Source organism: Elaeis guineensis, chromosome 8 (genome assembly GCF_000442705.2).
Source record: "Elaeis guineensis isolate ETL-2024a chromosome 8, EG11, whole genome shotgun sequence".
Classification (NCBI taxonomy): Eukaryota; Viridiplantae; Streptophyta; class Magnoliopsida; order Arecales; family Arecaceae; genus Elaeis; species Elaeis guineensis.
In genome coordinates, this window is record NC_026000.2 from 76,438,384 (window position 1) to 76,464,887 (window position 26,504).

Sequence of the window (26,504 nt, forward strand, 5' to 3'; positions counted from 1 at the left end):
TGAGACGTCAAAGGTAACTGAGCTAATCATAAATCGAAACAAAGATTTACAGGAATAGTAGGGCATGAATGTAACAAGAAACTATAGAGCAATCTGAGAATTCTTGACAGCTACTCTTCCACAAATATGAAATATTTACATCATAACAAGCTCAGACTGCAGCAGGATGCTAGACGAGATAAAACAGGTCGAATGTGGCAATATAGGGTAAACACAAACATCACTTCAAAGCCCACATACCATTGCTACTCCAATGAGCAAGCGCATCAAAGCATGAGGAATAGGCATCTGCATTTTTTTTAATTTAGAAGCGAAATACCTGGGAATGCAGATGCTATATATGTTAAACAGGCAAAACAATGATGAAATATAGGTGAACAAGATGATGACAAATGACAAAAAAAAAAGAAAAAGGCCAAAATATCTCATTACTGACAGGAAAAACACATTCTATAGCAATAGCTACGACAGCTGCATATCAGAGCGAGTAATGTCATGGCCACGTATCGAGTATTGATCTTCAGGTGGCAGTCTAATTCTTATATCTGGGTGAGGTTTTGGAATCCCATTGGGCCAAGGCTGTCTCTCTGTAGGATTTTGGTAATCAGCAGGTACTCCAATTCTAACATCTGTCTGAGTCATTGAAATCCTATCCGGCAAGGTTTGTCTCTCTGTTGGGTTTCGGTAATCAGCATGCAATCCTCTTCTTGCATCAGTACTAGAAAAGGAGAAACCACTGGAAGCAGGAACTCCTGTAACCAAATGGTACAGATCAAAAGACTGATTGCTCGCTGAAACCCCAGATCTGGCTTCTATATGTGAAGAAATCTGGTATGGGTAACCATTGGCACTGCTGGCATATCCTGCATAAGGACTAGTAGCTGCCAACCTTAATCTTGAACTATAGATCTCATGGCCTACAAAGTGTGACTGGGGATAGGAGTCTGCCGGTAATCTGAACAGACCAGCAGAACCAATGGGAACTTTCAAAGCATCACGTGATATATTTGCCCAAGAATTTGAATCTGTTGGTGTTGCACTAACGAGGGTGCCTTGACTTGTCAAAGGTAACTTATCGAGTTTGTGTTGTAGGGATACCTTAGCACGCTGGAGAGCTTCCAACACACCCCCCAAGTTGCTGCTGGGTGCCATAGACAACTGCATATCAGACTGGTTTTGCATATCAGATGATCTCCATTTGGAGATTTTGTTACTAGAAATTGCAGTGGAAGGACTCCCACTTGATGGCACAATAAGGATTTCATGCCCAGGTGGACGTCGGTTTGGAATGCTAGAAGCACCACTGTCAGGGTTGTCATATTTTAGTTCCTGATTCTGCTTCTCCCTTGCATTAGTAAAAGTCCTTCCTTCAGAAGGGCCTGCAATTTCTCCCACTGCTGTTTCATCATATTGTTGACACAAGAAATCATCCCTGCAAACATGAGAATTACTTCTGCTAGGAGCTGTTGTTAGATCGGTTGGCACAAAGCCATCAGATAATGCTGCAGTAGTTGCTTCTTGGCTTCCACCCGTCTTTTCTGAATGTGTACTATGAGATATTTGAACAATCCTGACAGTGGACAGACTTTCAGCTCCTATGGTGGGCAAATTTTCAGCCCTTGGTTTTGCCTCTCCATCATAATATAGCTTTTCATCCACATGGTCAGTGTCTTCATCCTTTGATTCTCTACCATTTTGAGTTACATGAAGCTGGTTCCCAGATTCACAATAGCCCTGAATTTGGAGACCAAAATGTTACAAATCTATTGCAAATCAACAAATAAAATGTAATTAAAAACAGTGCAAATTACCAAAAAAGGGATGTACTTTAGTAATGTGAGCAACAGGATGGGAGCAAAATTAAGAAAATTAACTTATTCAGTATGTAACTTGGTCAAATAGAACTAACTCCCACCAATCTAACTCAGCAAGTACAACATGGTTATTTTTGGCAAATACCAAAACTTTAACCGCTGAATTACTCTACAAAACACCAACAAGCAGCACAGCTGACATACCACACATCCAAACATCAAGTGCCAGCTGCAACAAAAACAGCCTATAGAAAACAGCCTCATTACTTAGTTCAGACAGCTCATTATCATGTCACCACCATAACCAATATGCATAAACAGTCTCTCAATGCCAAAACTTGGGTCCATTACAGTTCCATCATTCACAAATTTCAATACAAAGTCCACCATCATAACATATAGAATAAAGCAAACAATTCCCTTGATCTATCCTGTCTATATGCAATTTAACTAATCAACTTTATATTAAACGACTAGCAACCTTAATTAAAATAACTCATCATACGACCAGCCAACCTAAGATATAGCTCAAATGAATTGTTTAGGAAAAGCAAGAAAAAATTCAGGAAATGTAGAATGAATTAAATCTTGAACCATAATCAATCAAACTAAGGCATGTCAACCTTATACAGCATTTGTTCATACAAAAACAAATTCTGGTGAAAGAAATTTGTAAGACGAGCTCTTTTTTATCACTACTCTAAAACAGAGGTAGGACCTGGGACAAAAGCTTGACAGTTTTGGTTTTCCACTCTTAACTATTGTTTCAACTTCAAGAAATAGGCATGGAAATTGTTGGTGCAGAATTCCGCCGAAGCCGGAGTTGCTGGAGTTGAGATGACCGCGGTCGCCGCCGGAACCTGCAAGGAAAGTCTAAACCGGAGTTGGGGGTGCTCCGGCAAGACTCTCCGACGCTCAAGTCAGTACTCTGCCTCAACAGAAATGGAATGCTCGAGTGAAAATTTTAGCAAAATTTTGGGATAGAGTTTAGAGCTTAGAGAAGAACATATCTGGGGGTCCCTTTTTATAGATGGAGAGCATAATTGATTGACAGCGACGTCTGTAACCGCGTGGTAGTGGGCCGTTCAGAGCCACACGGAGTTTGTTACGGAGAGTAGTGGCGTCAGGGGTCATCCAGAACCACGTGGAGTTTGTTACAGAGAGTGGAGTAGTGTCCGTTGTCGCGACTTGCCAGAGAGTGTTAGAGCCAAATTCTGTTGCAGAGAGTGGAGTAGGGTAGTGGCCATTATCATGACTTACCAGAGAGTTCGGATCTGTCGGCTGGAGCTCGACTGGGATATCTGATGGAGCGGAATGGCTCTCTACCCCATCGATCTAGGAGAAGCTCGGATGTTTCCGAGGCTGCTGACGAGTCTACTGTTATCGGACGCCTCAGGCGCTGATGCCACAGGCGGGAGTCATCTGCTGTAGAAGCTCGGATGGAGACTTTCCGTTGGTGAAGTCCAGTAGGAGTCCGATTGCTAGAGAAGTTCGTCTGGGATTCGCCTGATGTGGAAGCTCGTCTGAAGATTATCCGCCGGAGAAGTCCGATTTCATGAAGAATCTGATGAAGGGTCGGCCGACGATGGACTTTGGATGACGTTGGGAAGGTTCGGCAGACACCGGAGGCGATCTGTCGTTGTAGAAATCCAGCTGCCGGAGTCCGTCCGTCGTAGAAGCTCGTCCGATATCCATCCGCTATGGAAGTTCGGACGGAGTCTGGTTCTTGTAGAAGGCTGAAAGGAGACCGCTTATTGTAGAAGCTCGATCGAAGATCGATTGTCATGGGAGTTCGGAGAAGCGACCTGGCCGGTGGGTCCTGTCCCATTGTAGAAGCTCGTCTGGGATTCGGCTACAAAGAAGCTCGGCTGAAGTCTACCTGTAATAGAAGTTCGGAAGAAATATGTTTACAGTAGAGGCTCGAATGAAATTTGCTTACAGTAGATATCCGGGGTAGACTGCCCGCTGTAGAAGTTCGGAGTAGACCGCTCGTAGTAAAAGTTCGAAGTAGACCGCTCGTAATAGAAGTTCGGAGTAGACCGCTCGTAGTAGAAGTTCGGCTCTCGCAGGAGCTCGGTTGGAATCCTGAAGGCGGACGACCGTCGTAGAAACTTGGATGGAGTCTGATTACTGTAGAAATCTCGTTGTCGGAGAAGCTCGGATATTGACGAAGTCCGGAAGAAGTTCGGAGAATAGTTGATCACTGTAGAAAGTCGGCTGATAGTGAGGCCTAGAGAGTCTTTGGAGCGGTCCGGTAGATGGATGGAGAAGCTCATTGTCGGAGAAGTCCGGACGGTATTATGGAAGCTCGGACGGTCGAAGGGGTTCAGAGAGACGCCACACAAGATCGGAAGCCGAAAAAACCCAGGAAGGATCGGTCTTTTACAAACTTCGGCCGGGGGTATTTTTATACCCAACAGAAATCAATAAGACAAATGGAAACAAATGGAGTGTTTCATTGAGGAAATGACTACAGAACATATGAAAATCTATAAGTAAACCACTGGAAATTTCAAATGTGGTTTTCTTCGCCTTTCTCTTAAAGTTAAAGCATTTCCCGGTAACTTCCTGTAGCTATGCACATCTCCAAACATTTCCCATGGGTTTTCCAGTTTCATGAAAACCAAATTGAATCCATTTCATAGGTGGGTTTTCCAGTAATGGCTATACGCATGGGAATGTGTTATAGCAAGTACAAGTTAGTTTGTACTTGATGAAACCGGCAAACACTCAGCTTCTATATGGCATTTGACCCAATCTTTCACACTTGAATCACCATCCTAACATATGATCAATTGAATTAAATATTGCTTTCAAATGTCAAGTATAGATGCATATGCTGTAGATTTTCTTGCTGTTTCCCATCAGCAAAGAGTTGACCGGCCAGTTCAAAAATTGTCACATTCCATTTTGGAATTCCTTACATCATGAGCAAACAATATAAAGATATTCCAGTTCCCTGAGGAGATATGTAAGTTTCAAGAACTAATTAATACTGCATCTAATTGTTACATGCCTCCTCATGGTATACGAGACTTTCTTTAATGGAAAAGAATTTGTACTTGATAGTAGAAAAAATCATTACCTTTCCTACAAAATTCAAGGAATTCCATAATGCCCTGGACCAGACCAGCATGGTTCCACGTCTTGGTTCGAGAAACCAATGAGGGAGGAGGAGAGGGAGAAGGAAAGAGGTGAAAAATGAGAGAAATAGAGAGAGGGAGGGAGGGACAGGGAGAAGGGGGACAGGGAGAAGGGAGGGGAGAAGGGGGAGAGGGAGAGAGGCCAAGAGGAGAGAGAGGAGGCTCTTGAGCCCCCATCTCCTCCGGCATACAAGAACAAGGGCAGAGCCCAGGCCAAGAGGAGAGAGAGGAGGCCTCTTGAGCCCCCATCTCCTCCAGCATACGAGAACAAGGGTGGAGCCCCTATTTCGAAATGAAATAGAGGCTTTGGCCTCTATTTTTTGAATTTTTTTAAGTGGAGTCGGCACTCTCCCTCCCTCCCTCTCCCGCTCCCTCCCTCCCTCCTTCCCCCCTCTCTCTCTTCCTCTCTTTCCTTCTCCCTCTCCCTTCTTTCCTCTCTCCCCCCCTCCTCTCTCTCTCTCTCTTCCTCTCTTTCCTCCTCCCTCTCCCTCTCCCTTTCTGGCTCCATTGTGTTGGCATGGGCCCAAAATGGAACGACGCAGTTGCATACTGTACCGTATTGCCGGCTAACCGATATGGGTTTTGGTGCTGGCACAACGAGCCTTGCTACAGATTCTTTATAATTCAAAAAAGGTGTTGCCTCTTGGAAATAATGGTCATCTTCTTGCAGAAACATTAGCCAGCTTGTAATGATACTGGAATTGAAACAAAACATGAGAATCCTTCTCTACAGGCTTCCCATGGTTCAGCAAAGGGCGGTTTGCCACAAATATCTAATGTGGTCACTATACAAGTGAAATGTTTTTGGTCGTGACCTGAATCTAGATTATTCTAAAATGTATGCAGATAAACCTTTTATAGATGTGTTGACTGGTAATATTCAAATGAAGACCTCATTGCAAAACTCATGTAAGCATAATACATTACTGGAGAGAATAGGGAACAGAAGTTATCATTATGGAACATTAAAGTGCACTTCTAGAACATGGATGTTAAAATGCAGTATCATAAAGATACAAGCACACATAGAGCAGCTAAATCTCCTTCAACAGATTTTTTCTGCCACCTTGCATCAATAAAATATAATATAAAGGATGAAGAAAATGGTTTTCTGTAATCTAAATGGGGAATACAAATTGGAAATGCAACACCATAACTTGTGTGCTTAAGACACTTATAAATACGGAATTTTTAAATGGATCAGTATGTTTGGTAACAAGTAGATAAGCCTATCATGTAGAAAAAAGAGATGTTAACGAAATTGCATGGTAAAGAGAAATAATTTCAGAAATTTGAATGGTTAAAATTAATGGAGTTACAGACCACTACATAAAAGAAAACTCAAGTAGCACCACTAGAGAACTCAGAAAAATGAATTTGAAATGGTTAGGGATGGATAGACATGACCCCCATCAGACGATCATGGTTTCAGTTTGGAGGTCAACAAAGGAAAATGGAGACACCATGGATGACCCAGATAAATCATAGTTATTTAGTTTGTATACGAAAGTAGTATTGCATGTATATTGGTCAAATTTGAAGAAATAAATTTTATTTTACATACTTCTTAAAACTCAACAAATAGTGCTCACACTTTATAGTTTTTCTGCCTGCATTATACAAGACTTGTCGTGTTTCTAAATATAGTTCAAAAAAAAAAGGCACTGCATTTTCAAAACGTGTTTATACAAGTGTTTATACAAGGCAGAAATTTCCAGAACATGTGTTTATATAAACACAAGTGTGCATGTACATGCGCAAACGAACAAAGAGGATGCATATATACATAAATTATACACACATACATACATAGATATATTATTTAATACACATGCATGTGTAGAAGATGCATGGATACATAAGTGTTCATATATGCACATATATCATATTTGTATTTCTGAATATATTCATATTAATTGATGTGACAAACCTTTTTCCCATAACATTCCATACAAGATCATATAACGCCCAAACACATCCATCTCCAATTTCTAAATCATTAGCATTTTTGTTCCATGACCAGAAGTTTTAGCATATTCTAAGTCTCTTAGTTGAAAGATCATAAATAAATCTTATATTGTATCTTTGTATGTGAAAAAATGATGAGAAATGGTTTAGCTTGATGAGAATGAAAAACCTTTCTATATTAGACAATCTGAATGTTAATTGGAATCAACTATAACATAGGTCTCATAAAGCCAACTAATGTCTTTATATTGTACAGCAAACCCGGTATATGCAATGCATGTTATGAAATAACTTGGATCTGCCAATAAGAATGAGTACTATATCAAGAAAATGAAAGAACTTGTTCCATTTCTTCTTCATATGTTATTAGAGACCTTGATTATGAATTATTTGGATACTTTCATTAGACCTCCTTGCAGATACCTTTTTATGTTTTCTTTTTTCTTCTCTTCTTTTTTGATGGTATAACAGACTCCTTTCTGCAGTTTGGATCCAAACTATTTGAAAACAGATTTTGATAAAATGTAATACTTTGGTAGTTTGAAGATGAGGACAACTTCTGGGAGAAAAAAGTGATTGATGTAATTTCAAGAATAATGCTCAAATTCAAACCTGCCTTCTTAGTACAATACAAAATAATGAAGCTCATTTTACATAGAAAGTAAAAAACAACTAGACTGTTGACTAATTGCTTAAATTTGAACTCAGCTTTGGCAGGGAAAGTGTTGATTTATTTCAAAATAAACTACCAACTGGTTGGTACAATGGATACACAAAAGACAGTGCATAAACTACCAACTAATCAGTTCTGTCAGTTTGAAAAAAACCTAGACACACAAACTTCAACATAGTAAACATGTGAGCATTTATGTCAAGCAGGACATAATGCAAAATTGTCTCATGGCATTAGCCACATCAAAGTACAGATTCCCCAGCTTCATCCAGTTCTTTTGAAGTTGAAATAATTTGGTGTTATCATAAAATTCATCACAATATGAAGCATTTAAAGTTGAAGGATACATACAGTAGTTGTATATTTATTCTCACTGTATTTTCTTTCCCATTCTGTCTGAGCATCTTCCTCTGTCTGATACTGACCAATAAGCTGGGCCTGTTGTTCTAGGACTCTTTCCATCTCTTCACCACTCCCACTCCCAATAGCATCAGTATCTTCATTTTTATTAATAAGAGGAAATGGCATTGAAGAAGCTGGAAAAATGTTTTCTATCTCATTTCCGGAATGAGGCTGATCACCACTAATGAATGACCATGTAACCTTTGCCTTCACATGAGCATCATCAATGATTTGCTTGCCTGGGTCATCCTTTGCTGCTGATCTGGCAAAACAAAGACATAATTTAACAGAAGCTAAATTCAAGCAGGGGAGTACATATGATGGAATGCATAAATGGAGTGGAAGGAGAAAGGATTATCGAGAAATACCCCATCTCCTTTAGTTTTATCTTGCGGCATGACTTTCCCAAATGATATTTTGGAGAAGATCCAGCAGTTGACATGAAACAGCACTGTCTCTGTCTTTGCCTGATTTGCTTTGCCTTCTGCATTTTCTGAAAATCTGGACTACTGCTACAGCCTGTCCATGATATGCTCCCAATTTGAGAGGGGGAAACTTCAAGCTCTGAACCTGACAGTGCATCCTCAACTTCACTCTTCTCCATTTTGGAGGCTGTGGAAGTTTCATCTTCTTTAAAAGTATCCTCACACCCTTTCATACCACTGGGAACTTCATGTTGGTCAGAGCTTGAATCAGTTAATTCGGAGAAATCATCAATTCCCTGAGCTTCTAGAATGGCAAGAACCTCTGCAGCGGCCTTCTCAGCTTTCTTCCTCTGGATTGTAACAACCTTAAGCTGCTCCTCCAACTCCATGACCTAAACAACCAACAACACCCCAGTTGATTCAAAAAAAACAATCTAGATAAAAGACAATAGAAACTTTTTTTTGGGTAACCAAAGAAAATAGAAATTTAAAAAATAAAAAAGATGCCTAACCCTTTTAGCTAATTGGTCAGCTCTCTCCTTTGCAGCTCTTGATAGGGATCTTTCAGAAAGTAACCTTGCACGAAGGAACTCAATGGTCATTGCTGTTGAGTCACCCATGATGGTCTCCAGGCTAATATCACCCAGTTTCACCTTTCCTTCAAAATCCTAACCCTGGACTTCCCACCACCCTTCTCCTCAAACGCTGAAGAAACCTATTTTCCTCCACAATCACCACAAGACAGTCAGCACAGACATATTATAATTAGGAGGTGGGGTAAAAGAAAAGAAAACTATGGAGCAACAAATAGATTTCAAATTCACCAAAATTTTTTATCTTAAAAAAAAAAAGGAAAAGCTGAACATGTTGAATATCTAAACATTCAGAACTCAAATGGGAAAGAAAACTAGAAGACAGTAAACAATATCCAGCCCCTTTATTCCATCCATAAATTTGATCTTCCCAGTATTCTTCGCCCATTTAATTTATATAACCAATTAACTCACGAAATTTATTCACCCAAGATCAATCATGTCATAGTAGATCACACAAACGCATGGCTCGCAAAAATATCGACATGATAGATACGAACAACTAAAATAAATTTTAATGACCAAACAGCAGAATTCACAGTAATAAGAATTTTTTTCTTTTTTGAGTTCCAATGCAGTCAAAGACATCCAACCTTGACGATGACGAAAATAGACAAATCAACGATAGGAAGTGTTCAAAGAAGCCATAATCCCCAGAAAACACGGAAATCCACAACCAGAAAACCAAGATCTAGGCAGCGAAGAGACCAAAATTCTACGAACCATGGACACAAGTAACTCAAAGATCAGCACAGAGTCAATAATTTGCAAAGAGAAAACCATTTCAAGAAACAGAAAAAGGCATCATCTAAATAGAACCCCTAATTCCCTTAAGAAACGAAACCCCTAAACATATTTAAAAAAAAAAAAAAAAAACACTACGAAGAACGGAAAAAAGAAGACCGACGCTTCGATCTCCGTACCTATTAGGTCGTTGCTTTCCTTCCACATGGAATGAATTCCAGATCGCCGCTTCTTCGCGGCCACGACCGGTAGGATCAGCGGAGAAAAGCAGGAGCTTCAGTTGATGGCGTGGGGATACGCCGAGGAGGCCACTCGATTCGCAAGCTCATTGCTCTGACATGTAGATTTGCGAGACAAGATATCTATGATGCTCAATTTGAGTGCATAGTCTTTTAATGGTAAATAAATTCCAGCTGGCAAGAGCTGACTTCACGAGTCGGTCTATACCATGAGTCAGCGAAGCATCGACCTGAATGATATTCTAGTCCCCTCTCCCACGTACAGAACGAGGGAAGTAATTTTGCAAGAACGAATAAAGTACACAGAATTTGTAGATGAATGTAAATTTTGATCGAATTGTATTTTATAAGATTATTAATAAATATTTTTTTATAAATAATAAATAATTTAATAATATTTTTATAAAATTAAATAAGAAAATATATGTTACCTTTGAAGTGAATGTTGAGTGGATGTCTGGCCAGCACACCACCTCCTAAGATCCCTTCAGTACCACGCGATGCAGCAGAAAGAAAGAAGAAATAAAATAAAAGAAAAACAATCAAAATACGTGGATCAGCCACAAAAGGGCTCGCCTCCATGGGGCATGCAAACTTCACTATGAAAAAGAAATTTTACAAGAGGAGACCTCATCCTCAACCCTTGTACACCCAATTCTCTCTCACTAGAAGTTTCCCTCACAAAAGCTCTCTCTCTTGAAGACTCCCCTGAACCCCTGAAGTGCCTGGCGACCGCTGTCCAGGAGCCTCCTGCTCCTCTCTCAGCGCTTCCACCTTTCTCTCTCTTCTCAGGTTCGTACGGTGCGAGAAAACCAACCACAACCTCTCTGTTTCACGCACAGGGCTTTTTATAGACCTTAATCACGACTTAGATCATGATTAGGACTCCTTAATCAACCCAAATCACGTCCCAGACTGTCGGATCAAGACCGGGAGCCACCCATGCCATCGGATCACGCTCCGGTCCATGGAATAGTGCCGTGGACCATGAGAAATGTGTAGAAAATGCCCATGCGGTCCACAGGCCCAGTCGTGGACCGTCCGGTCCACGGTGGACCGGGGCAACAAGGCTAGCAGGGCCAGCTGGGCTGGGCCGGCCTGCTGATCATGGATGGGCAAACATGGGAGTCGAGCCAGGCTGCTCGATCCCATCTCCGTCGTATGCTGTGCTCCTCCTGACCTGAGACCTGCTCGGGACATCGTCCTGCGGCAATAGGAATCTCACCTTGCGACGTCGCCTCTCGTCCTCCCGAGTCTCCTATCTCGTGCCCGATCTGCCTCCTGGAGCTCCACCTCGCTTTGGGCTCCACCTGGCTCCCGAAGCTCCACCTCGCACTGGGCTCCCCGCTAGGTAATAATGTCCTCTGCTCCCTTTCTTCCCCTCCAGCACAATCTTATTGCCGCGTAGCACTCTCAGGATTCCTCCACCAGCTACCATCCTGTAGCCTCTCGAATCCAGTCTACTAAGTGAGATAAGATTCTGCCTGAAATCGGGTATGTATCGGACCTCCCCCAATCTCCTCACTGCACCGTCATGTGTCCTCCAGCTGACCGTCCCAATGCCTCTGATCGCACAGCTCGATCCATCCGGCAGATATACAGTGCCCTCACTGTTCTCCAGGGAGTCAAACTGCTCTTCTCTGCAACACACATGATAGGGGCATGCAGAATCTAATATCCACTGCTGGGAAGAAATAGATACATCGTCAGATATCTCCAAGACATCTCCATCTAAATCGCTGTCGGTCGTCGCTACAGCAGCCACCATCCGATTTTTAAGTTGAAGGCAATCTCTGGCTAGATGCCCCAACTCCTCATACCGGTAACACCTGATTTTGCTCAAGTCCCTCCTAGACTTGGACCACCCTCGTTGCGATCTTCTGTCGCTTCGTCTACCACCTCCTGCTCTTCTAGAAGCCACCAAAGCTGAGCTACCGCCACCTGAGCTCGAAGTTGGGTTCTCCCTCTTGAGAACCTCATTCTGGAGTATCGCCGCGGTGACCTCGTCCATCTTGATAGTGCTCTTCCCCACTAGAAGAGTAGTCACTAAGGACTTGTACGAAGGGGGAAGCGACGCCAGCAAAACCAACGTCCTGGTCTTCTCCTCAACGTTCTCGCCAACGCTGAGAAGGTCGATGAGAATCTTCTGAAAGTGGCTGAGATGCTCCTGCACGCTCTGTCCCTCAGTCATCCACAGTTGGTAGAACAGAGTGTTAGTGAGAGACTTCGCCATGTACAACTCCTCGAGCTTCAACCACAGCACCATCGGGGAAGTCTCGCTCAGCACATGGATCACCACCTCATCCGCCAGGTACATGCGGATGGTACTCACCGTCAGCATTTGTAGCCGTTTTCAATCTTGCACCTCCATGGTGGTCGGCTTTTCATCGCACAAGAGAGCATCGATCAACCCCTGTTGGATGAGCACGTCCTTCACCCTTGCCTGCCACAAAAAGAAATTGCTCTTACCATCGAACTTGTTGATCTCCATCTTGATTGTTCCTATGTTCTCCATCTTCAGTCTTGCTCACCACCACTACAATTTGCGTCCTTATACCGCCTTGCTCTGATACCACTTGTTGGGTGGATGTCTGGCCAGGACACCACCTCCCAAGATCCCTTCAGTACCACGCGATGCAGTAGGAAGAAAGAAGAAATAAAACAAAAGAAAAACAATCAAAATACGTAGATCAGCCACAAAAGGACTCGCCTCCACGGGGCATGCAAACTTCACTATGAAAAAGAAATTTTACAAGAGGAGACCTCACCCTCAACCCTTGTACACCCAATTCTCTCTCACTAGAAGTTTTCCTCACAAAAGTTCTCTCTCTTGAAGACTCCCCTGAACCCCTGAAGTGCCTGGCGACCGCTGTCCAGGAGCCTCCTGTTCCTTCTCTCTTAGTGCTTTCGCCTTTCTCTCTCTTCTCAGGTTCGTACGGCGTGAGAAAACCAACCACAACCTCTCTGTTTCATGCACAGGGCTTTTTATAGACCTTAATCACGACTTAGATCATGATTAGGACTTCTTAATCAACCCAAATCACGTCCCAGACCGTCGGATCAAGATCGGGAGCCATCCATACCGTCGGATCGCACTTCGATCCACAAAATAGTACCGTGGATCGCGAGAAACGCATGGGAAACGCCCACGCGGTCCACAGGTCCAGCCGTGGACCGTCCGGTCCACGGTGGATCGGGGCAACAGGGCCAGCAGGGCCGGCCCGCTCCCACGCGCACCCGCTTGGGCCACGTGCCCGCCTGGGCCACGCGCTAGGTTGGGCCACGCGCCCGCCAGGGTGGGCCGCGGGCCTGGATCGCCCGTCCCGCGTGGGACTGGGTCACGCGTCCCGCGCGCCGCTGCCGCCCGCCGTCGGCCGCCAGTGGTCCTCCGCCGCCTCGAATCTCGTACCGACTTCAAAAGCTCGTTTCTCCTCCATCCGAGCTCCGTTTCAGGTGATCTTGATCTCGTTGAACTCCATTTTTCGCCGCGAACGTCGTTGTGGGCTCAATGTGGGCTGAATCTCGAGGCATCAAATCCTAACAGTGAAGAATCATAAAATATTGATAACAATTTTCATGATGAATCTTCAGTCTGTTGGTATATTTTATTTTTGTTTAATAGGGTCACTATAATACAGAGAGAATTTTATTTTAAAATACCATATAATTTTATTACTTTCAGAAGGTTCTTGAAAATCTCTTTGTGCACTATATTTTTAATGAATTTAGGAGCGTACCCTTATCTTGATCTATCAAGATTTAATTCCTTATATTATCCAAAATAAGGTGACATATAGTTGCCCATGGCTGTGAAAATTGATTTTGGCAAGTACAAGCCGACATAATTTAATATTTGGTCTTAATTTTTAGTAATAGATTACAGATTTACAGTAAAAATTTTCTCCTTTTCAAAATAAACGGTCATTTTGATTTCATAGGAGAAAATACTATTCTTGGTATCAGAAGTTTTCCTTCAATATTTAAACCTATAATTATTCTTCACTTTATTATCTAGGTTCCAAGTGTGTGACTATGAATCTTGCGCGATTGCATAGTTGTATATTAGAATTTAAATATCTTAATAGCATCATAGGCACATCTATTTTTGGTCATAATTTGTGACTTGGTACTCCTGGAAATTTGAGAGAGCTGAGAAACTCTATTAGATATAGTTATTATTGCTCAAATATGCAACCTAAGATAGAAGGTGAATTAGTTTTTTTGAAAATTTTAACAAGATGTATTAAAGAAGTAAATATGTGCTGTGGAAAGATAAAGAAAAGCTACAAATAAATACAATAAATAGATAATTTAGTTCAAATACAAATGAAACAAAAGCCGTATGCAATAAGAAAAAAAAAGGATAAATAAGTAAATCAAGCACACCACAAGTATATGGGATTTTATAGGGATTTGGAGTTAAACCCAACTCCTACATCCTCTCCTAAAGAAAATTCTTTTGAGAATTTCAATCCACTTAATTATTATAAACTTGATCAATTCAAGAAAAAAAATAAACAAATCAAGCACACCACAAGCACATGGAATTCTACAGAGATTCAAAGCTAAACCCAACTCCTACATCCTCTTAAGGAGATGATTTTAAAAATTTCCATCCACTAATCGTGTGCTAACAATTACACACTTTATCAACCTACCAATAACTTATCAACACCCCGAGCTTATCTCCTGTTGGATGTATGCCCTAGAAGCCAATCTTAGCTGACGCATATCATATTACTAGGATATGATTTTATACTTAATGAGTATTTATAATATCATTCATGTTTTATGTGTTCATGAATCATCAAAAGGATTAATGAAATGATGACACATATTCTCAAAGAGTTGAGAATTTGAGACATGTATCATTGATGGTTAATTCTTAAATTACTCTTGATCATAGGATCATAATAGAGATGGTGATTGATCCGAATAGATCAGTGCACGGATCACTTTTTTCAGACAAATGAATCTCAAGTTTGCGGTATATTGACACTGGAATGAGAGTGCAGGTGGTTGTTAGAGAACAACAGCATTAAGCGTAATCAATACGAGAAGTCATATAGATATCTGCTCACTCGTTAATAACTTTCTCGATACTACAGTAGTATGACTGGTCCTTTGACCTACGGTACTACAGCTGCTCGCAGTGAGACTGTTGGAGTTTGATTACATATAAACATTGACTCAATGAGTCTTTATAGTGGATATTGGCGATAGTTGATCCACTATAGAAGTAGAATGTACACCTAGATGGAATCTATCGATCCTAACAAAAGGGAGTAGTCCTATGAGATTTAAGAAGTTGAGTTCTTAAGTCTTTGGCCATAGCAGTATGATTAATGAAAAAGAATTTTTATGAGAATCATATATGGACTCGAGCTAATTGAATCTATCATATAATCGATGATGAGATTTAACGATTCATCCATGACCTACCATCTGATCGGAACTCATGATAGAAAGACTGTATCATATATTAACTGCACCTAGATATTCATCACCTTTTATTCTACTGGGTTATCACTATATACTGCTAAGTGTCACTGATGGATTGTAAGACCCACGAGCATCATCTCGATGATCGATGATTTTTGATAGATAGAGTTGGAATGGTTCTAACCCATTGAAAGGAGTTTTAATGATATTGTGATAGGGATCACAATATATCTCACTATTAGACAGAATAGAACTTATGGAGTCACACACAAAGAGATTTTTGACTGATCAGATGGTTGAATTGTAATAATGAATCGTGATAGGATTTAATTATCAATTTGATTGATAATTAATCCAATGTAAAAGTTGCAATTAAGTAACTCGCTAAAAAGTTAGAAAGTTATAAGAGGATTGGTTAGTAATTGGATTGCTAATTGGCTCAATTTGATTGAGCAATGGAGCTTGCATTAAGTCTAATTAAATTAAATTTAATTTGATTTGATATGGATTTGATTTGATCAAACCTAATTGGGTTATAAGATAGCCAAATCGCATAAGAGAATAATTTCTTGTTTGATTAGGATTTGAGTTTGACTTAATTCCTAATTAGACTAGGATCTAACGAAGAATGCTTGAGTTCCTATTTGGACTAAAAATTCTCCTCATCATGGGTGCACTAAATTCTAATTGGATTAGAATAAAATTAAGTTTAACTCAAGTATCAAGAGAGAGTCCAAAAAGACTAGGACTCCTCTAATTAGGTGACATCTAATCTAAATAGTTTGGGCTCCTAATCAGATTTGAATTTTAATTTATTTACATCTAATCAATTCTTAATATGATTGAAATTGATTAGAATTTAAATTATTTTAAATCAGCCACCTAAAGAAGAGTCCCATGTGGATTAAACTCTCTCTTTCCATGCACATAAACCAAACCCCACGCCAACCAGATTTTGGATGCCACAAAATATTTCACACCCTCTCCTATTTAACGTGTAAGAAGCTCTCTTAAATCTCTTCTCTCCATGAGTTATATTGGTGCAAAATATGTGGTTTTGGGCGGCATAAAAAATTATAAAGTCCAAGGGACTTTGGACTCTTATCTCTTCACCTAAAACCTTATCTTCTTCTCTTATTTAAACCATGCATCATATGGGACATTTGATGACTGATGTGATCAGATTTTGGACATCCAAAAGGGGAGGAGGCGTGCATGAGAATCTTGGAGAAAGAGAGGCATGGCATGATGAAGGGAGGCATAAGGTTTGTTATGGCTTCTATCCTTTCTTTCTTACCAACAACTAAAGGTTGGTTGTTAGGCCTCTTCTCTCTCTCTCTTTTGTCCTAGTTTGGACATAGTTTTGTTGAAAATTGTATCCCAAAATCAATCGTCAGTTTGTTGATGGATGAGCTTATTGATGCAATTATATATAAATTAATTAATAAAATATTTATTTGATAATTTTTCATCATAAGCTTGTATATCTTCTATATCAAACTTCTGTGTTATGATGAAAATTCTTAAGACTATTTTAAATCGATAAAGAAAGATTTATTGTTTAGTCCTTAAATGAGTTTGCGACCAAATGATATGCTATTACTAGGATGATAGACATATCAAGTATAGGTCGTTGTGTGCCATATAGATTGGTTGTTCTCTTAACCAAGGAGTGTTAAAAAGCTGGTATGGCATGTAGATGAAATGTAGGAGTATATTTCACTAAACATGACCAACTCTAGAGTACTCTACTGTCAAGAATCACTCCGAAGGGATATGGATATAAGTGTTCCTCCGACCTAATATCACCACAGTGATTTGCAAGCAACTCATTGTGCTGTGATGCTGGACTACCTAAATTTTTAATTCATGATCAAAAGATTTTTGAGCACAGTCAAGTACATGTAAAGTTGGTGCATGAATCAAGATAAAATTGACCACTCCAAAGGATTAGAGAGAATGCTTTGTATTTCAATTTAGTAAGACCTTGACCAGGACAATCTTTGTGAGAAGTCCCAAGATTTATTAGGTTGAGACATAATGGATGTACCATTGAGAGTTGATAGTTTAAACTCTAAGTCATTCTAACATCAAAGATCAAAGGGATGAATTATATGATAACTATATCCAAATAGGTTCTTGAGTGTTGCTTTGCATATATGCGGCCTATTCGAATATTAGGTATCATTGCTAGATGATTACTCTAATTGATACAGAAATCTATTTCTATACTATCGGATTAGGTTCAAACCTATGGAATCACATATATTAGAAGTTTCTCTCCAATCACATGGCTAATTTGAAGAGTTTCAGTGGACAGAGACTCTGATGAAGAGTCCCACTGGATGGAGACTCTGATAAAGAGTCCCACTGAACTTGAACTCTATCATTAATAGAGGATTAATTAATGATTAAATTATTAATTAGTTTAATTTGATTGAGCATTAAAGTCTGGATCAAGTCTGATTCAATTGGATTCAATCAGGTCAGGTCTGATTAGATTATGAGATGACCTAATCGATAAGGAAGACATGATTCTAATTTGATTAGATCTTTGGCTCAATTAATTTATTAATTTGATTAAATTTAATTAAGATTATAGGAGCCTAAATAGATTAGATTTATCATATTTTATTTGGATCTAATTGGATTAGATTTGAAAGAAATCCAGTTAGTTAAATCTTAGAATCCCAGATGAATGAGACTCTCTCCCTTATGCTACCCAAAAAGTCTCACATCTTTTCTCACCACATAAAATCAATTTGTGTATGAAAAAATTAGAAGCTAATCCTTCCTTTATCACCTATTAAGGATAGGATTTGATTGGTTTTGAATTAAATTTAAAATGATTTGAATTTCAACCTAAAATCCTATCCCTATCTTTCCACACGATGGCTTCTTGTGAAGGCACCCATTGTGTGCGAGAAAAGAAAATATTTTTGATTATTTTCTATATCTAAATTTTTTTGATAAGTCCCTCTTTAAGTTAGATAAGAGTGAGAAAAAATTAGAGTTAAATTAAAATTCAAAATGATTTGAATTGCAACAAACTCCAGCTCTTATCCTATCTAACTTAGTTTGTGCGACAAACATAAAAAGGCTACAATTTTGTGTGCCAACTGATGAGAGATTTTTATTGTGAGATACTAGAGGGAAAGAGGGGCCAAAAATCTTCTTTGAGGAATGAGGTTTGGGTGGGCTTCTTTCTTCCTTGGCGTGAACAAAGGAGGAGATCGATCTCCTCTCGGGTGAGAGACCTAGAATTGTTCTAGGGTTTTTGAGTGAGGAAAAAATCAAAGAGAAGAGAGTCTTCATTAGATTTTTTTTCACTATCCAGCATCCTCCTTTGATCCATCTTTGACATCAAAAAGATTCAAAGTGATCGAAGAAGGAGATCCAATCAGATCTGCCATCAGAAGTGACTGCGTGAGCTAGCACTCCCGTGGAGGGCTGATCAGTCCGAGAGCTTTGTGTGGATCATCCATAAGGCCGGATGCTTGTGGGGTTATGAGCGATTAGAGAAAACTTTGAGATCTATATTCTTGATCATGGAGTTCGACTACCTATGGAATCCTAGAAGTAGTAGATTAGATTTATTAGATCTATTACTAAATACTATTTTTGGTTTACATGCTTGTCATTTTAGATTCAAATTTTTATGCATATACATTTATGTTGGGTATAAAATACCCACAGCCGGAACCCACGGCGGAACGCCATCAGCAAGCGCAGCTCCGCCCGGACTCCTACGGGAGCCGGGCTCCACCACCGACGGCAGTTACAGCTCCGCCCGGACTCCTACGGGAGCCAGGCTCCACTGTCGACATCAGCGCAGCTCCGCCCGGACTCCCACGGGAGCCGGGCTCCGCTCTCAGTATCAACTGCTGGTAAGCTCAATCCGGACTCCTATCAGAGCCGGATTTCACCCTTAACTTTGTTTGCAGCGCAGCTCCGCCCGAACTCCTACGGGAGCCGGGCTCCACCGCCATCAGCGAGCGCAGCTCCTCCCGGACTCCTACGGGAGTCGGGCTCCACCGCCGACGGCAGTTACAGCTCCGCCCGAACTCCTACAGGAGCCAGGCTCCACTGTCGACATCAGCGCAGCTCCATCCAGACTCCCACGGGAGCCGGGCTCCGCTCTCAGTATCAACTGCTGGTAAGCTCAATCCGGACTCCTATCGGAGCCGGATTTCACCCTTAACTTTGTTTGCAGCGCAGCTCCGCCCGGACTCCTACGGGAGCCGGGCTCCACCGCCATCAGCAAGTGCAGCTCCGCCCGGACTCCTACGGGAGTCGGGCTCCACCGCCGACAGCAAGTGCAGCTCCGCCCGGACTCCTACGGGAGCCAGGCTCCACTGTCGGCATCAGCGCAGCTCCGCCCGGACCCCCACGGGAGCCGGGCTCCGCTCTCGGTATCAACTGCTACTCCGCCCGGACTCCTACGGGAGCCAGGCTCCGTTCACGACCCCTACCGCCCAGAGGGCCTCACCCGGGCCTCAATAGAAACGGGCTCCGGCCGTTACCGAGCTTCAATCGACAGATCTACGCCCCCTGACAGGCCCCCAAAATGGCCACGACCCTGCTCCACTTCCTGTGGCGGACTCCATGCAGTACCATCATTCCCTGACAAGCCACAGTGGCCATAGCCGCCCTGCTCCACTTCCTGTGGCGGACTCCGCACAGCTCCACTATCCCCTGGCAGGCCACAGTGACGGCCACGAACCTGCTCCACCTCCTGCGATGGATACCATGCGATTCTCCTGACGACGGACGCTGCTCCACCCCTCATAACAGATTCCATGTGGCGGGTCGAAGTGATGCCCACGTATCTGCTCCATTATATTTCGCAATCAATTCTCCTGACCATGGGCGGCCCACTACCAGGCGGTTACAAACGTCGCCATCAGTCCGTTGCCTCCTCCGCCTATAAAAGGGGGACTCAGATACGTTATTCTTTAAGCTCTTTTGCCTTATCTCAAAACTCTGCTAAACTCTCCGTTCGAGCACTCCATTCTTGTTGAGGCAGAGAACTGACTTGAGCGTCGGAGGGTCTTGCCGGAGCACCCCCACCTCCGGTTTAGACTTCTCTTGCAGGTCCCGGTGGCGACCGCGGCTTCCTCAACTCCAGCTTCTCCGGCGCAGGCAGATTTTTGCACCAACAATTTATGTTATAGATTTATTTATAAAAGTTTTAAGATCAAATCTTATGCATGTATTTATAGATTAAATAGTTTAATCTAATATTTTTTACTGTAAAAATTTTTGAAATGCATGCACGAAATCCTTGTGCATCCCAATAGTAGTATCAGAGCCAGGTTTGATATGACATGATATTATATATATTTAAATCTATAATTTAATTTAGATATATTTAGATCTAAAATTAATTATAGATCTGATCGTACAAACTGATATAAGATTGTCCTACTGTAAGATTTATCTCAAACAATGTAAAAGTTGTCCTAGCTTGTGCTGATATTTATAAAATTTGATTTTAATTTGATCATTATCTGATTATTTTTTGATTTTAATATGATCAAAATATAATAATCAGATCTAAAATAATTTAGATTAGATCTAAATTATTTAGATTAGATGATCTGAGTAGCGAAGTAATCATATCGGATTTGTCATCAGGCCGTTCGATCATAAGAGGTAATAGAGATTAGATCTCTTTTTTTCTCATTCAATTGGATCCTCTTATGATGTGTAGAGGTATCATTGTGACTATATCCCATGAAGATGAATGCAAAAAAAAAAAATATTTTTCTGTAAAATCTTAGGATTGTGTATGTGATACATTATATGAAAAATAGTTGCATCTAATCTTTACAAATAAAATTTAAAATTATAAACATATTTAGAATAGTTTTAAAATAATTTATAATTAATTTTACTACTATTTATGTAAAATTATATTGATCTAAAATTAATACAATTATTGTAGTTTGCCTGTTGAGTCGACTCAATATTGTTTGGGTCGACTCAGGTCCCTGATCAGTTAGCTCAATTTCTATTGAGTTAACTCAATAAAACAGGCTAAGAATTATGATTAATAATTTATCATCAATGAGTTAATTAAGTCTTGAAATTCAGTTGATCCATTGTAATAAGTCAGCTCAATCTAGAGATGAGCCGATTCAAATTTTAGATCTAAATAATCATGCATAAAAAAATTAATTATAAAAATATTTTATAAAATTTAAAAATTTTTTTCAAATACTGAACCCTTACCCACAATCTCAAACTTAATTGAGAATTAAGTTAAATCTATTAGATCTAGAATTATGAATTAAAGATCTAATGTCATGTGCATAAAATGTGGGTGATGGATTTATGGGTTTGCTTAATTATGTCCTCCTAATTGGGTTAGGCCCTAGAGTTAGAATCAAAGATTAAATAGACTAAGAAAAGAAATTATATTAAATCAAAATTTTTCTAGAGCCAATACAATAGTTGTAGTTGGTCGAGTCTATATTTTTGATTAGACCCAAATAGACTTTGATCTTGAGCTCAGTGGTCGAATCTAAATATATAAGTAGATACAATTGAAATTGATTAATCAGTTGGTGTCTAAGGTAAGTTTGACAGTCTTGACTGATGGGCATTACTTGGGAGCTACTCACATAGATTGAGTCTATGATGAGTTAATGGCATATCCCTCCCATCGATCTTACTTACCTGACCAACATGGTGAATCAAGTTTTGATCAAATCGCTTAATGATTAGGGTTGAACCATGCTTACTAGGAAATCAGTTTGACTGATTTAGGTGCTCTCAGCTCGACTTGTCTTTATCCTCGACATGACTTGGTGAAGTCAATGGGAGAATTGATGACTTGTCAGTAGGACCAACTTATTTTTAATCCATCATGATCTAACTTGGTGAAGTCAGTGGGAGAATTAAGATTAGCTAGTCTATATATTTAATTTTATTAAATTATGTTAACCAAATTCTCTAAATTATTAGGTTCATAAAATGAGCTAGTTATGATGATAACTAGATCATAGCCTTCCATTAAGATGAATGGTAATGGGTTCATTATTTCTGATTGATATTACAGGCACCATCTGTCTGATGTTTCTCTGAATGATGGAATTATTATTCATCATATGATGACTCTGTTGTACTATCTGATGAATGGTTGGATTGATCGAGCCATACTCGGGTTCGATTATTCATTAATTAAAATCATTGAGTAGGTTCATGTTAATGGTTAGACCTAATCAAGATTTTTAGTGGAGGCCCATCGTCTACTAAAATGAAACCTGAGGTAAAATTAATTACTAAAAATTATTAAAAAAAATAATTAGTTAAGAACCTATCCATTGATGCATATGGGTTGGCCAAGCTATACTCGAATCTGTATGCAGTTGTGGGGATTCTAGTACCCACCAAGGAATTAAGATAATTTTTCGAATTGGAGGTAGAGGTTATCGATTCATATAAAATAGTGAAAGAATCTTTAGACTAAAGTTCATGTCTTTAGGCTTGATTAATTCATATACTAATTAGGTCTATATTTTTTTTTTTAGAAATGGCTAGTAATTTGTTGCTCCACTCACTGTTTGACAGTGATGAGCTTATTGGATCCAACTTCGATAATCAGTATCAGAAGTTGAATATTGATCTTGAGTCCAATCTAGCTAAAATGTTTACGGCTGAATCGAGTTAAGCAGACTATGACCCAAATAGGCTAAAGAGAAACGAGCAATTAATTGCTAGTCAAGGTGCTTATATGATAACACCTTGTAATTTCTCTATATGTGGCACTACTACTTGGGTATTGGATACCGAAAGTCCAGTTCACATATGCAATTCATTGCAAGGACTTCAAGTTAGTAAAAAATTTGAGAATGATGAGAGATTCTTAAATATGGGAGATGGAAGTCAAGTTCCAATCTGTGCTTTAGGAGTCGTCGAGCTTATTTTCAAGTCTAATAGTGTCATTTTAAGTGATTATTACTATTGTCTATCTTTCTTGATGGATATAATCTCTGTTGGTCTTTTGACCAAAGATGATTATAGTTTATTAATAAAGAATGATTATTGTGATATCATTGGGAATGACGTTACAATAATGTGAGGACAATTAAGAAATGACATCTATATTTTGTTACAGCCTGTGAGTGTAATGTATACTCCAAATAAACGTCCAAAGTTAGATAATATCATAAATGCCTATCTTTAGCATTGTAGGCTCGATCATATTAACAAAAACAGGATAAATAGGTTACACAAGAGAGTATCCTCAATGATTGTGAATCATTGCCGACCTGTGAGTCTTATCTTCTTAGAAAGATGACTAGGTCACCTTTTATTGAAAAAGATAAATGAGCTAGTGAAGTTCTAGGTCTAATGCATAGTGATGTTTGTGGACCTATGAACATTAGTGCCAGAGGAGGGTATAGCTATTTCATTACATTCATAGACGATCTATCTAGCTATGGATATATCTACTTGATGAAACACAAGTTCAAATCATTTGAAATGTTTAAATGATTTTGTAATGAAGTAGAGAAATAAACTGAAAAAAGTATTAAGACTCTTCAGTCTGACCGAGGGGATGAATTTTTTTTTAGTAAATTTTTGACATATCTTGGAGAGAATGGGATTCTCTCACAATAAACTCCTCCAGGGATACCACAGTATAATGGTGTCTCAGAAAAGAGGAATCAAATCTTATTAGACATGGCTCGATCCATGATGGGGTTTGCAAGTTTGTCGATCTTCTTTTAAGGATGTGTACTTGAGATAGCCTGTTTTGTGCTTAATAATGTTTCAAGTAAGTCAGTAATTAAAATACCATATGAGATATGGTTAGGGCGTAGGTCGAACCTCACTTACCTTAAGGTTTGGAGGTGTCCGGTTTATATCAAATAATTACAAATCGACAAGCTCAGACCTAGGTCCGATAAGTATAATTTTGTAGGGTACTTCAAAGAAACAAAGACATATTACTTTTACCTCCTTGTTGAACAAAAGGTATTTGTCAGTAGTAAGGCACATTTTAAAAAAAAAAAATTTCTTAGTGAAGGAATAAGTGCCTCTAAAGTCGAGCTTGATGAAGTTCGACAGATAGAAGAACCGACACCAGTGACTGAATCTGAATCGAATTTGATAAGATCAAATCTGGAGCCCAATATACAAACATCCTTAACACGATCTGATAAAGTACCGTGTCAGTCAGACAGATACATAGATATCTTGGTCCAGGATAGGGATTCTGTTGAGCTCGATGAGAACAATAAGAATCTAGTCACATATATGGATGTAATGCAGAGGTCTGACTCTGAAAAATGGCTAGAAGCCATGAAATCTGAAATAGAGTTCATGAAGATCAACAATGTGTGGACATTGGTTGATCCACCTAAAGGGGTAAAACACATAGAGTGTAAGTGGGTCTTTAAAAGAAAAAAGGATGCAGATGGAAAGGTGGAGACCTATAAAGCCTGTCTGGTTGCTAAGGGGTATTGTCAACATTATGATGTTGACTATGATGAGATATTTTCTCCTGTGGCAATGCTTAAATCCATTCAGATCATGCTTGCAATAGTGGCATACCTGGACTATGAAGTCTGACAAATGAATGTAAAGATAGTTTTCCTATATGGAGAGCTAAATGAAGAGATGTATATGATACAACCTGAAGGGTTCACATCCACAGACGAGTTCAAGGTGTGCAAGCTTCAGAGATCCATTTATGGATTGAAGCAAGCATCTCAGAGTTGTAACATACATTTTGATAAAGTGATCAGAACATATGACTTCGTTTAAAATGGAGAGGAACCCTATATATATAAGTGGGCTAATGGTTCGATAATTATATTTCTTATTTTGTATGTGGACGATATTCTCTTAATCGAAAATGATGTCCCTGCATTACAGGAAATAAAAGTGTGGTTGTCATCATAATTCTCCATAAAAAATCTGAGAGAAGTAGCCTACATCCTAGGGATGAAGAGCTATAAGGATAGTTCTAAGAGACTGCTCGGACTCTCTTAATCTACGATATAGATATCATATAAAATGATTCAGTATGGAGAATTCTAAGAAAGGCTATCTTCTGATAGGTCGTAAAATTTTTCTCTCAAAGAAGGATTGTCCGATAACCCCTCAAGAGAGAGAGCGTATGAGTAGAATTTCATATGCCTCGGTAGTGGGTTCTATAATATATGTCATGACATATACGAGATCGGATGTAGCATCCTCACTAGGTGTAGTGAGCAGATACCAATCAGATCTGGATAAGAACCATTGGAAGGTTGTAAAAATCATCCTTAAGTATTTGAGAAATACTTAGGACTAGTGGCTCATTTATAAAGAATTTGATATGAAACTTGTGGGATATACTGATTTCAATTTTCAGTCAGATCATGATGATAGCAAGAACATATCGGGATACATCTTTATCCTTAATGGTCGAGCTGTTTGCTAAAAAATTTCAAGCAGCACACCGTAGCTGATTCAGTTTATGAGGCAGAATACATCACGGTATCCGATGCTACAAAGAAAGTTATGTGGCTGAGGAAGTTCATCACCGAGCTTGGAGCGGCACCCTCCATCGATGGTCTAGTTCTGCTTTATTGCGATAGTACTGGAGCCATTGCTTAGGCAAAGGAATCAAAGGCACATCAGCAGACAAAGCATATTTTGTGTCGCTACCATCTTGTCCGAGAGATTGTGGATTGAAGTGACATCGATCTTCAGAAGATCGATGGAAAAGAGAACCTGATTGATGTTGGGAATAGTATCCCAAAGCCAATCGTCAGCCTGTTGACGGTTGTGCTCTTTGTTGTATTAGTACATAAATCATAAATAAATAAAAGTTATTTTGGTATTTTTCATCACAAATTGTCATCTTCTAATGAATTCCTGTGTTGTGAAGTCCTTAAAACTATTTAGACTCAACAAAGGAGGATTTGTCGTTTAGTCCTTAAACATGTTCGCGATCAAATGATATGTTGTTACCGCGGACAACAACATTTATCGAGCATAGGTCGTTGTGTGCCATATAGGTTGGTTGTCCTCTTAACCAAGAAGTGTGGAGACACGGATATG

The 26,504-nt window shown here is 39.8% G+C and overlaps 1 protein-coding gene across 2 annotated transcripts; it reads right to left on the minus strand.

The window, feature by feature from the left end:
- LOC105036180 (uncharacterized) lies at positions 1–10,191 on the minus strand. 2 transcript variants are annotated; one of them, XM_010911941.4, is made up of 5 exons: positions 9,942–10,191; positions 8,938–9,140; positions 8,369–8,817; positions 7,950–8,262; positions 1–1,734 (listed from the first exon to the last, which is right to left on the minus strand). In XM_010911941.4, the coding sequence occupies exons 2-5, from the start codon at positions 9,043–9,045 to the stop codon at positions 463–465; spliced, it is 2,142 nt and encodes a 713-aa protein (XP_010910243.1). In that variant the 5' UTR covers positions 9,046–9,140; positions 9,942–10,191; the 3' UTR covers positions 1–462. The 2 variants fall into 2 exon arrangements, with proteins under 2 accessions (XP_010910243.1, XP_019703127.1); XM_019847568.3 differs by having other exon boundaries at positions 8,938–9,148.
- Between the last annotated feature and the right edge of the window lie 16,313 nt (positions 10,192–26,504).